This window comes from Bombina bombina, chromosome 9 (assembly GCF_027579735.1).
Source record: "Bombina bombina isolate aBomBom1 chromosome 9, aBomBom1.pri, whole genome shotgun sequence".
Taxonomy (NCBI): Eukaryota; Metazoa; Chordata; class Amphibia; order Anura; family Bombinatoridae; genus Bombina; species Bombina bombina.
In genome coordinates, this window is record NC_069507.1 from 130,468,001 (window position 1) to 130,481,664 (window position 13,664).

At 40.8% G+C, this 13,664-nt stretch overlaps 1 protein-coding gene across 3 annotated transcripts in view; it reads left to right on the forward strand.

Moving 5' to 3' along the window:
- The window catches only part of LOC128640066 (uncharacterized), an 81,283-nt gene that overhangs the window by 13,523 nt on the left and 54,096 nt on the right, over positions 1-13,664 (forward strand). For all 3 annotated transcript variants that reach the window (XM_053692389.1, XM_053692387.1, XM_053692388.1), the window contains exon 2: positions 9,560-9,770. In XM_053692389.1, the coding sequence (XP_053548364.1) occupies positions 9,579-9,770 (192 nt within the window). In that variant the 5' untranslated portion in view covers positions 9,560-9,578. The remainder of the gene's footprint in view (positions 1-9,559; positions 9,771-13,664) is intronic.

A 13,664-nucleotide genomic window follows, 5' to 3' on the forward strand; every position in this document is an offset into this window, starting at 1 on the left:
AACATTTCTGGCTTCTAGATTTTGGACAGATTTGTCAAGCCATGAAGTGGCAGTGTTGTTACAGGGTGGCCTGGTGGATCCCAATCTCCCCTGCTTACTATCTGGCCCCCTCTGTGTGCCTCCCTGGAGGGAAAAAAAGGGATTAGTGTAAAGAAAGTATTTTGGATAAGTCTTTGTGTGGTTTCCAAAATGGCTGCCACAGTGTCCCTGAACAAAAAACAGAATTTATGCTTACCTGATAAATTACTTTCTCCAACGGCGTGTCCGGTCCATGGCGTCATCCATTACTTGTGGGAAATATTCTCCCCCACAGGGAAAGGCAAGGAGAGCACACAGCAAGAGCTGTCAATATAGCTCCCCCTCTGGCTCCGCCCCCCAGTCATTTGACCGACTGTTAGGAGAAAAAGGAGAAACTATAGGGTGCCGTGGTGACTGTAGTGTATAAAGAAAAAATTAGGAAAAGCAGGGCGGGCCGTGGACCGGACACACCGTTGGAGAAAGTAATTTATCAGGTGAGCATAAATTCTGTTTTCTCCAACATTGGTGTGTCCGGTCCACGGCGTCATCCATTACTTGTGGGAACCAATACCAAAGCTTTAGGACACGGATGAAGGGAGGGAGCAAATCAGGTTACCTAAATGGAAGGCACCACGGCTTGCAAAACCTTTCTCCCAAAAATAGCCTCCGAAGAAGCATAAGTATCAAATTTGTAGAATTTGGCAAAAGTGTGCAGAGAAGACCAAGTCGCTGCCTTACATATCTGATCAACAGAAGCCTCGTTCTTGTAGGCCCATGTGGAAGCCACAGCCCTAGTAGAGTGAGCTGTGATTCGTTCAGGAGGCTGCCGTCCGGCAGTCTCATAAGCCAATCGGATAATGCTTTTCAGCCAGAAAGAGAGGTAGCAGTAGCTTTTTGACCTCTCCTCTTACCAGAGTAAACGACAAACAAAGATGAGGTTTGTCTAAAATCTTTTGTTGCTTCTAAAATAGAACTTTAAAGCACGAACTACATCTAAATTGTGTAACAAACGTTCCTTCTTTGAAACTGGATTCGGACACAGAGAAGGAACAACTATTTCCTGGTTAATATTCTTGTTGGAAACAACTTTTGGAAGAAAACCAGGCTTAGTACGCAAAACAACCTTATCTGAATGGAAAACCAGATAGGGTGGATTACACTGCAAAGCAGATAATTCAGAAACTCTTCTAGCAGAAGAAATAGCAACCAAAAACAGAACTTTCCAAAATAGTAACTTAATATCTATGGAATGTAAAGGTTCAAACGGAACCCCTTGAAGAACTGAAAGAACTAAATTTAGACTCCAAGGAGGAGTCATGGGTCTGTAAACAGGCTTGATTCTGACCAAAGCCTGAACAAAAGCTTGTACATCTGGCACAGCTGCCAGTAGTTTGTGTAACAAGACAGATAAAGCAGAAATCTGTCCCTTTAGAGAACTCGCTGTCAACCCTTTATCCAAACCTTCTTGGAGAAAGGAGAGAATCTTTGGAATTTTAATCTTACTCTAGGAGAATCCCTTGGATTCACACCAACAGATATATTTTTTCCATATTTTATGGTAAATCTTTCTAGTCACAGGTTTTCTGGCTTGGACCAGAGTATCTATCACAGAATTTGAAAACCCACGCTTGGATAAAATCAAGCGTTCAATTTCCAAGCAGTCAGCTGCAGAGAAACTAGATTTGGATGTTCGAATGGACCTTGTACTAGAAGATCCTATCTCAAAGGTAGCTTCCATGGTGGAGCCGATGACATATTCACCAGGTCTGCATACCAAGTCCGGCGTGGCCACGCAGGAGCTATCAGAATCACCGAGGCCTTCTCCTGTTTGATCCTGGCTATGAGCCTGGGAAGGAGAGGAAACGCATACGCTAGGTTGAACGACCAAGGCGCCACTAATGCATCCACTAGAGTCGCCTTGGGATCCCTGGATCTGGACCCGTAACAAGGAATCTTGAAGTTCTGACGGGAAGCCATTAGATCCATGTCTGGAATGCCCCATAATTGGGTTAACTGGGCAAAGACCTCCGGGTGGAGTTCCCACTCCCCCGGATGGAAAGTCTGACGACTCAAATAGTCCGCCTCCCAGTTGTCTACTCCTGGGATGTGAATTGCAGATAGATGGCAGGAGTGATCCTCCGCCCATTTGATGATCTTGGACACCTCGCTCATCGCCAAGGAACTCTTTGTTCCCCCCTGATGATTGATGTACGCACCAGTCGTTATGTTGTCCGACTGAAACCTTATGAACCTGGCTTCCGCTAGTTGAAGCCAAGCCAGGAGCGCATTGAATATTGCTCTTAGTTCCAAAATGTTTATCGGGAGAAGAGACTCTTCTCGAGACCATAGACCCTGAGCTTTCAGAGAGTCCCAGACCGCGCCCCAACCCAAGAGGCTGGCGTCGGTCGTGACAATGACCCCACTCGGTCTGCGGAAACTCATTCCCTGAGACAGGTGATCCTGGGTCAACCACCAGAGAAGTGAGTCCCTGGTTACCTGGTCTACTTGAATTTGGGGAGACAAGTCTGTATAGTCCCCATTCCACTGATTGAGCATGCACAGCTGTAATGGTCTTAGATGAATTCGAGCAAAAGGAACCACGTCCATTGCTGCGACCATTAGTCCTATTACTTCCATGCACTGAGCTATGGAGGGTTGAGGAATAGAATGAAGAACTCGACAAGCGTTTAGAAGCTTTAACTTTCTGACTTCTGTCAGGAAGATCTTCATTTCCACAGAATCTATTATTGTTCCCAGAAAAGGAACCCTTGTGGACGGTGACAGTGAACTCTTTTCTATGTTCACCTTCCACCCGTGAGATCTGAGAAAAGCCAACACAATGTCCGTGTGGGCCCTTGCTTTGGAAAGAGACAACGCTTGGATTAGGATGTCGTCTAGATAAGGTGCTACAGCGATGCCCCTCGGCCTTAGGACCGCTAAAAGGGACCCTAGCACCTTTGTGAAAATTCTGGGAGCGGTGGCTAAACCGAATGGAAGAGCCACGAACTGGTAATGTTTGTCCAGAAAAGCGAACCTCAGGAACTGATGAGTTTTGTGGATTGGGATATGCAGATATGCATCCTTTAGATCCATGGTAGTCAAATATTGACCCTGCTGGATTGTCGGCAAGATTGTCCGAATGGTTTCCATTTTGAAGGATGGAACTCTGAGTAACTTGTTTAATATCTTTAAATCCAGAATTGGCCTGAAAGTTCCCTCTTTTTTTGGGAACCACAAACAGGTTTGAGTAAAAACCTAGACCTTGTTCCCCGGAGGGGACTGGGTTTATAACTCCCATCTTTGATAGGTCTCTTACACAATGTAAGAATGCCTGTTTCTTTATCTGGTCTGAAGATAAGCGAGACAGGTGGAATCTTCCCTTTGGAGGAAGTCTCTTGAATTCTAGTAGGTATCCCTTGGAGACTATCTCTAGTGCCCAGGGATCCGGAACATCTCTTGCCCAAGCCTGAGCGAAGAGAGATAGTCTGCCCCCTACCAGATCCGGTCCCGGATCGGGGGCTACCCCTTCATGCTGTCTTGGTAGCAGCAGCAGGTTTCTTGGTCTGTTTACCCTTATTCCAGCCTTGCGTGGGCTTCCAAGCGGGTTTGGGCTGGGCCGTGTTACCTTCTTGTCTAGCGGCAGTGGAGTTATTAGCCGGTCCGTTCCTGAAATTGCGAAAGGAACGAAAATTAGACTTGTTCTTAGCCTTAAAAGGCCTATCCTGTGGGAGGGCATGGCCCTTACCCCCAGTGATGTCTGAAATAATTTCCTTCAATTCCGGCCCAAAAAGGGTCTTACCCTTGAAAGGAATATTAAGTAACTTAGTCTTGGACGACACATCTGCCAACCAGGATTTTAGCCAAAGCGCCCTCCGCGCTACTATAGCAAAACCTGAGTTTTTCGCCGCCAATTTCGTTATTTGAAAAGCGGCATCCAATATAAAGGAATTAGCTAACTTTAATGCATGAATTCTGTCCATGACTTCTTCATAGGAAGTCTCTTTCTGGAGCGACCTTTCTAGTTCCTCGAACCAAAAGGACACCGCTGAAGTGACAGTAATAACACACGTAGCTGGTTGAAGGATGAACCCTTGCTGAACAAAAATCTTTTTAAGCAATCCTTCCAATTTTTTATCCATAGGATCTTTGAAAGCTCAGCTGTCCTCTATAGGAATAGTTGTGCGCTTCGCTAGTGTTGAAACAGCTCCCTCAACCTTCGGGACCGTCTGCCATGCGTCCCTTCTAGGGTCTATTATGGGAAACATTTTCTTAAATATAGGAGGTGGGGCAAAGGGTACACCTGGCTTCTCCCACTCCTTATCCACTATGCTCGCTACCCTCTTGGGTATAGGAAAAGCATCGTCGTGCACTGGGACCTCTAAAAATTTGTCCAATTTGCACAACTTCTCTGGTACTACCATAGAATCACAGTCATCCAGAGTAGCTAATACCTCCTTAAGCAAAGCGCGGAGATGTTCTAGCTTAAACTTAAATGCTACTATATCAGGTTCTGCCTGTTGAGAATTTTTTCCTGAGTCTGAAATTTCACCCTCGGACAGCCCTTCCCTCACAGCCAATTCTGATTGATGTGAGGGTAAAATAGATAAGGCATCGTCAGCGTCTGATTGTTCATACTTTTTATCTGTATTTAAAACTGAACAATCACGCTTTCTCTGAAAAGCTGGCAGTTTGGATAAAAGATTTGCTATAGAATTATCCACTACTGCTGTCAATTGTTGCATAGAAATAAGCACTGGCGCGCTAGGTGTCGCCTGCGCGGGCAAAGCTGGTGTAGACACAGAAGGAGAGGATGTAGAACTATCCCCACTACCTTCATTAGATAAATCATCTTGGGCAACATTATGAAATGTAACAGAGCTGTCCTTATTTTGTTTGGACGCTATGGCACAATCATCACAAACACTCGAAGGGGGGAACCACATTTGTCTCTACACACACATAACATAGGTTATCTGATGGCCCAGACATGTTAAACAGATTTAGGCAGGCAAACAATGCAATAAAAACGATTTTAAACAAAAACGTTACTGTCTCTTTAAATAATAAAATGACGCACTTTATTTCTGAATGTTCAAAAAACTATGAAGGCAATATCCGATTTTTATGAAATTTGGACCCCAGTGTCTTAATGCATATAAAGTATTGCACAGCAAATATGGAGACTCTAGCTCTTAAAACAAGCAAACCGGAGCAAATTGTTGGATTTAATCGTTTTTATACACCACAATCCCTGCTACAGCATTGCTGTAGCTTTTACCTTCCTTAGGGGTCAACCATCCACAGAAATAAGCCTTCTGGAGTCACTTTCTGAGCCACAGGACCCTCTCACATGAGACTGCATGCACTGCCTTGAAAATCAACTGCGCAGCTGAAGCGCCAAAATGAGGCCTCCTCCCTCAGTACACTAGAGTGAAGGGGCCTTCCTGACTAGATTTAGGTGTCTAAAACAAGCCAGATCAATAAAAAACGTCCCCAAGTGTATATGAGCTCATAAAACATTTCATATGCCATGATATTGCAATAAAAACCAATCGATTTGGCCCCTAACAGTGTCTACCAGCATAAAATTCAAAAAGGGGAAGCCTGTTATCTTTTTTGCTGAGGTGAAAGAAAAATGGCTTACCGTTTTCCCTGAGGGGAAAAATGACTGTCATCTAGCATTAGCCTGTGTTGTTAGGAGACTAGTCATACCTGAAGCAGATGAGTCTGCAAGCTGTTACCCCCAACTGAAGTTCTCTAGTTTCAACAGTCCTGCGTGGTAACAGCAATGGATTTTAGTTACTTGTGCTAAAATCATAGCCCTCTTAAACAGAAATCTTCATCACTTTTCTGTTGTAGAGTAAATAGTACAAGCCAGCACTATTTTAAAATAACAAACTCTTGATAGAAGAAATAAAAAACTACAACTAACACCACTAACTCCTCGCCATCCCCGTGGAGATGCTACTTGTTCAGAGCGGCAAGGAGAATGACTGGGGGGCGGAGCCAGAGGGGGAGCTATATGGGCAGCTCTTGCTGTGTGCTCTCCTTGCCTTTCCCTGTGGGGGAGAATATTTCCCACAAGTAATGGATGACGCCGTGGACCGGACACACCAATGTTGGAGAAATGGTGGCAGGTTCTACTGTACAGCAAGTGCATATCTTCTGGTGGGGACAAACCAAGGGGGAAGGACAACTCAGTCACAAAAAAGTAGTTATCATATTCCTATATGGCTGCCGGCTCAGCTTTTGCTGATTGAAAACCGCTAGAAAGGGTGCTGTTGAACTGGGAGCCCCTGCCAAAGTCTCTTCCTTGAGGCCAGTGACGTCTAGTTAGGCCTCTTCAGTGCACACGATAATTTTTTAGAGAAACCTGATTGAGTAAAATTATTCCTTTTCATACAATTGAAGGATGTGATACATTTTTTTTATTTATTTTTTTAGTAATCTGTTTGACCGATAAGTTTCAATATGCTTTTGACAATTTTTTTTTTTCCCCTGGGGAAAAAAGAGAGAGAAAAGCATCCAGCCTTTAAATGTCTATATACAAGCCCTTACTGCAGTAATGGGTATTTAAAAGCCTAAAAGTTTATGCAGAAATAAGTAATAATTACCCCTTACACCGGAAAACTTAAGCAACATGGACTGGGTATGCACCGCATTTCCTTACTATCAACCAATTCTTCAAGTGTAGTCTTCAATATTTTTTTGAGGGAATATATTTTAACTTTATTTCCTTCACAGGTGAGGTGAATCACTCTTAGATATAACATTAGAATTGTTTCTTCTTCAAAGCAATGTAAGTGAAGTTAGATTAGAAAAGAACTGCAAAAAGAGTGTGTGTGTGTGTATATGTATTTATATACAATCTGTCTTGTTTCATGCACTCACCACCACCTAGTGTAACTTTTTTCTTCACTTGCCCAGGTGCTCGGTTAAATGCATATAGAAAGTTCCTAAGCATTTGGGCACTCACAGGTCTTGATCAAGTTCAGTACTTTTATTAAATACCATGTAAAAAAATACTTTTTTTTCTGTTTCTTTAAGACTTATCTGGAAATCTTTTTGGTTTTGTGTGTTTCCTTATTTTGGTTCATACTTTCTTTAGTTTACTGATTGTTGCAGAAGGAGTGGAAGAACAGTCCGTGTGTGAGTAACATTTACTAATTAAGATGTTTAAAATGTTAGGTTTCTAATGGATTTATGCATGCAAGCAATCATAATGTACTAATCATTCACTGTTATATAAAATTGTTTAGTAGTTTTGTTTGGGAATGCTTTTGTCTGAATAGTTTAACTCCTTCATGCAGGAACACAGTTCTGATGTAAACACTGCAAAAATTAAATCATGCGACCGTTGATGTGATCTCAAGGCCAGGAACAAATCATGGGGGACTGCCTAGGCTGCTAGCCCCCCCCCCCCCAGTTCTTATTTGCTCTGCATTTGTCACTTTTCTTTGACTTGTTAACAAAAAAGAGAACAGCATTGAGGACCCAGGTGTCTGACATTTCTATCTCTGGATAATGGATAGCCCTGAAACTATACTATTTTTAACATCAGAATTTTAAAAAGATTGTGTTACTCCAATAGATATAAAGAAGTTTAATTTCTGTGCCTATGCTTATATTTTATATATTTCTTCACCTGTAACAGAGTATGAGATCTCAAAACTCCTATCTCTCTCTCATCTCAACTTATACACTTGACCCCATTCCTTCACAACTTCTTCCCTCTCTCTGATTCTTTAACATTCAAGCACAGTGGTGGACCTAAGGAACAGAGGGCCCTTATGCAAGTTATTATTTTTATTTTTTTTGGGCGGGGTGCTCTCCTTAAATATGCAAACAAAAATTAAAGGACTAATGTTCACAACATAATTAAACCTGCTGCATGTACATAAATATTGGTACCATTTATATTTGAATTGCTTAAATAAATCTAAATACATTTTAATACACCATTATTATATTCATTAGGGAAATTATGTTGAAGGGTGGTATACAATCTAGTTAACAAAAACAAACAAATTCTGGTAAATGACTGAAGCACAAGGTTCTAAAAATAATAGCAAACAAATCTATAAATAAACCTATCAATCACTTTTTTTTTTCATCCCCCCCAGATTTACTGTTTATGCTAAAATTCTCATTAGTATTACTGTAAGGCTTGCTTTATTTACTGCTTCAAACTTTAATTGGGTAAATAATTAAAACTAACTTTCACCCAGTGGTGACTTCTGCGCTCCAAACGTGTCTGGAAGAAGCAGTTTAAAGGTGTATTTGTTATGAGTAAAGTCAGAAATTGGGTAATCCTAGGATTTTTTTGTCTTTTGCTTTGTCAAAGGCAAGGTGTACCAATCCTAATTAGTTTCTCAGATTGCTTTAACATACTTATTACCTCCACTGTAGCTTCATACCCAGTGCTATGGTGCGGAGATAAGTCTGTAACTGAATACCAAAACATCTATAACTCTATTCTCAGTCCAAGCTGGGAATCATATCTAAAATTCATCACAGTTAAGAGCCCTATGAAATTAAATTCTGCAGTAGACAATATCTGCCTCTCTACAATTAAAGGACCAGTAAATACAATGGCTTTGCATAATCAACACATGCATAATAAAAAATTAATGCAATAGCACTAAATCTGAACTTCATATAAGTAGTCGATTTTATTTATTTTTTTTTCCAACAAATTTCAGTTGTTTATTTCCACTCCCCCTGTATCATGTGACAGCCATCAGCCAATCACAAATGCATATACGTATATTCTGTGAATTGTTGCACATGCTCAGTAGGAGCTGCTGACAAAGTGTAAATATAAAATGACTGTGCACATTTTGTTAATGGGAGTAAATTAGAAAGTTGTTTAAAGTTGCTGCTCTATATGAATCATACAAATTAAATTTTGACTTGATGTCCCTTTTTAATACAATATATCACTCCAGAGGGACATATTATATTTAGACACAAACATGCACATACACAGAACTGTACATTCCATCATTCAGTATTTTGTTACCAAAAAATGACACGTAGAGGAGGAATGAGCAAGTGTATTGGTCCCAGTGGCAGGGAGGGTGTACATGCAGAAGCACAGTTAAAGATGTGGTGCAGTTTGCCAACACCGGCCATCAAATACAGCTAACTTGGGCTGATATAATGGCTTTATTTGTGCTTATGAGGAAATAATTTAAAAATATATACAGGTGTTGAGATACAGTAGGCTAGAATATAGAGTTAAGAACTTGTAAAGTTTCATATACTATCCTAGTATTTGCCATACATTATTTTATGTCAAATGTTTTTTATTAAATTTGTGAAAGAAATCTTCCGATATACTGTTCAAATATAACCTTTTTAGAATGAAATAGATAAAATGGCAACACATAAGGTATCAAGTCTCATCCTGAAAAGTAAATGAACAGCATTGCAGCTACTTAAATATATTCATTAAAGTTATATTCATTAAAGTTATGAATGCTTAGTATCAATCTTCCTCATTCTCCACTAAATTGACATATATAATTCTTTTTGTCAGACTTGACTCCGTTACAACAATGCCGACTAACATTGTGAAAGTCCCTGAAGGGAAGGTCTCCTGTGAAACTTCAGAGGGTTCAGTGATAAATATTCATGTCAACCAAAGGTCTTTCCTAGATGCCCTTTTTGATGGAATCAGAAGCCTGAGAATCATCAAAGTTCAAAAATCAACCAGTAAATCAACCCATGGAGCACAGAGAGGACTTGGGGTGAGTAAATTAAGGTGCTTAAAAATGCAGTATAGAAATATACAGATTTTTTTGAAACCTTATTGAATTTTTTTTTCCCAGTTTTTTTAAAGGATTCAGCTCCAGTCCTCAGGAACCTTAACATGCCAGAGTTTCATTATATCTCAACTAGAGTGCAAGTGAAATAATCATCTGAAGGGTGAGAGCAGGTTAGTAACCATGGATACTGATCAGCTGATTATTCACCTGTGCTAGTTGAGATATAAATATCTGGCCTGTTAAGGGTCCTGAGGACTGGAGTTAAAGGGTCATGAAACCCAAAATGTTTCTTTCATGATTCAGATAGAGAATACATTTTTAAATAACTTTCTAATTTACTCCTATTGGCTAATTTGTTTCATTCTCTTGGTATCCTGTTGTTGAAGGAGCAGCAATGCACTACTGGTTTCTAACTGAACACATGGGTAAACCAATGACAATCTGTATGTATCCAATCAACAGCTAGAACCTAGGTTTATTTGCTGCTCCTGAGCTTTCCTAGATAACCTTTTTAGCAAATAACAAGAGAAGGAAGCAAATTAAAAAGTAGAAGTAAATTGGAAATTTGTTTAAAATTGTATTCTCTATCTGAATCGTGAAAGATTTTATTTGGGTTTCATGTCCCTTTTAAGAAACACTGAGCTAGAGCAAATTTAGCTTTGTTGGTATGCTTTTGTTGAAGTAGCATTGAGTCACTACTAGGAGCTAGCTGAACATATTTGGTGACCCAATGACAAGACATATATTTGCAGCTACCGATCTGCAGCTTGCTCCAAGTAGTGCATTGCTGCTCCTAATAATACCTAGGTATGCTTTTCAACAAAGGATGCCAAAAGGACAAAGCAAATTAAATAGAAACAAATTGGAAAGTTGTTTAACCCCTTCACTGCCGGGACTTTAAGACAAAAAATGTGTGCAAAATACCAGAGAATTTTTAGCATTTTTGCTATCACTCCATTTAAACAGAAATAGAGCCTTTTTCTTCTATAAGGTACGACGAGTCCATGGATTCATCCTTGACTTGTAGGATATTATCCTCCTGCTAACAGGAAGTGGTAAAGAGCACCACAGCAGAGCTGTCTATATAGATCCTCCCTTAGCTCCACCCCCCAGTCATTCTCTTTGCCTATTCTAAGTACTAGGAAGGGTAAAGTGAAAAAGGTGATAAAATATTAATTTTTAAAGGGACATAATACTCATATGCTAAATCACTTGAAACTGATGCAGTATAACTGTAAAAAACTGACAGGAAAATCTCACCTGAGCATCTCAATGTAAAAAAGGAAGATATTTTACCTCACAATTTCTTCAGCTCAGCAGAGTAAGTGCTGTGTAAAAAGTTATACTCAGCTGCTCCCAGCTGCAGGTAAAAATAAAAAAAATGAAGAAATGAACAGCAGCCAATCAGCATAAACAGTGCTGAGGTCATAAACTCTTATCTCATGAGATTTGACTTAACTCTCATGAGATTTCATAGTAAGCTTCCTTTACCCGATTGGTGAAATAATATGAGAGTTCATGAGGCTCATCCTTTCAGCTGTCCCAGGACAGACGCACTAAAATGCTGCTTAGAAATCCTTTACAATGGGAGGTGGCTACTGAGGAACTTTTGAGGTAAAATATCTTTCTTTTTTACATAGAGATGTTCAGGAGATATTTTCTAGTCGGCTCTTTACAGCTATGCTGCATCACTTTAAAGTGTTTAAACATTTGGGTATTATGGCCCTTTAATTTCTTCAAGCAAGAGTTTTTTGTTTTAAATGGTACCGGTGTGTACTATTTACACTCAGGCAGCAGATGGATGAAGACTTCTGCCTGGAGGATGATGATCTTAGCATTTGTAACTAAGATCCAGTGCTGTTCCCACAGAGGCTGAGGGGTACAAGAAACTAAAGTGTGAGGAACGTTTTCATGCTATATAGCAGTGAGGTATGTTCAGTCATTTTCTCCAACATTGGTGTGTCCGGTCCACGGCGTCATCTATTACTTGTGGGAATATTCTCTTCCCCAACAGGAAATGGCAAAGAGCACAGCAAAAGCTGTCCATATAGCCCCTCCTCAGGCTCCGCCCCCTAGTCATTCTCTTTGCTGCTCTGAACAAGTAGCATCTCCACGGAGATGGTGAAGAGTATGTGGTGTTTAGTTGTAGTTTTTATTCTTCTATCAAAAGTTTGTTATTTTGAAATAGTACTGGTATGTGCTATTTACTCTGAAACAGAAAGAGATGAAGAGTTCTGTTTAAAAGAGGAGTATGATTTTTAGCAGCAGTAACTAAAATCAATTGCTGTTCCCACACAGGACTGTTGAGCCTAGAGAACTTCAGTTGGGGGGAACAGTTTGCAGACTTTTCTGCTCAAGGTATGACTAGCCATTTTTCTAACAAGACTGTGTAATGCTGGAAGGCTGTCATTTTCCCTCATGGGGATCGGTAAGCCATTTTCTTAGACTCAGAAAGAATAAAGGGCTTATTATGGGCTATTAACTGGTGGACACTCTTAAGGGCTAAATTTTTCACATATTCAGTAATAAAGTGTGCTCTGTTTAACATTTAAAGAGACCATAACGGTTTTGTTTGAAAACATTTTTTGTGCTTTATTAACCAGTTTAAGCCTGTTTAACATGTCTGTACCTTCAGATAGATCATGTTCTGTATGTATGGAGGCCAAGGTGGTTCCCCCTTCAAATGTATGTGATAATTGTGCCATGGCGTCCAAACAAAGTAAGGACAGTACTGTCACATTTAGTAAGGTTGCCCATGATGATTCCTCAAATGAAGGAAGTAGGGATAGTTCTGCATCCTCTCCTTCTGTGTCTATACCAGTTATGCCCACGCAGGCGACCCCTAGTACTTCTAGCGCGCCAATGCTTGTTACTATGCAACAATTGACGGCAGTAATGGATAACTCCATAGCTAATATTTTATCCAAAATGCCAGCATTTCAGAGAAAGCGCGATTGCTCAGTTTTAAACACTGTAGAGCAGGAGGGCGCTGATGATAATTTATCTATCTGTCATACCCTCACACCAGTCTGAAGTGGCAGTGAGGGAAGGTTTGTCAGATGGAGAAATTTCTGATACAGGAAGAATTTCTCAGCAGGCAGAACCTGATGTTGTGACATTTAAATCAGAGCATCTCTGCGCATTACTTAAGGAGGTGCTATCTGCTCTGGATGATTGTGACAATCTGGTCATCCCAGAAAAATTGTGCAAGATGGAAAAGTTCCTAGAGGTCCCGGTGCACCCTGATGCCTTTCCGATACCTAAAAGGGTGGCGGACATAGTGAATAAGGAGTGGGAGAAGCCAGGCATACCTTTTGTCCCTCCTCCTATATTTAAGAAATTGTTCCCCATGGTCGACCCCAGGAAGGACACATGGCAAACAGTCCCTAAGGTCGAGGGGGCGGTTTCTACACTAGCCAAACGCACGACCATTCCCATTGAGGACAATTGTGCTTTCAAAGATCCTATGGATAAAAAATTGGAGGGTTTGCTTAAAAAGATTTTTGTACAGCAAGGTTACCTCCCTCAACCTATTTCGTGCATTATTCCTGTCACTACAGCGGCGTGTTTCTGGTTCGAGGAACTGGAAAAGTCGCTCGGTAGGGAGACCTCATATGAGGAGGTCATGGACAGAATTCACGCACTTAAGTTAGCTAATTCCTTTATTTTAGATGCCGCTTTGCAGTTAGCGAGATTAGCGTCGAAAAATTCAGGGTTTGCAATTGTGGCGCGTAGAGCGCTCTGGCTAAAGTCTTGGTTGGCGGATGTATCTTCCAAGACAAAATTGCTTAATATCCCTTTCAATGGTAAGACCCTTTTTGGGCCAGAATTGAAAGAAATTATTTCAGACATCACTGGGGGAAAGGGCCATGCCCT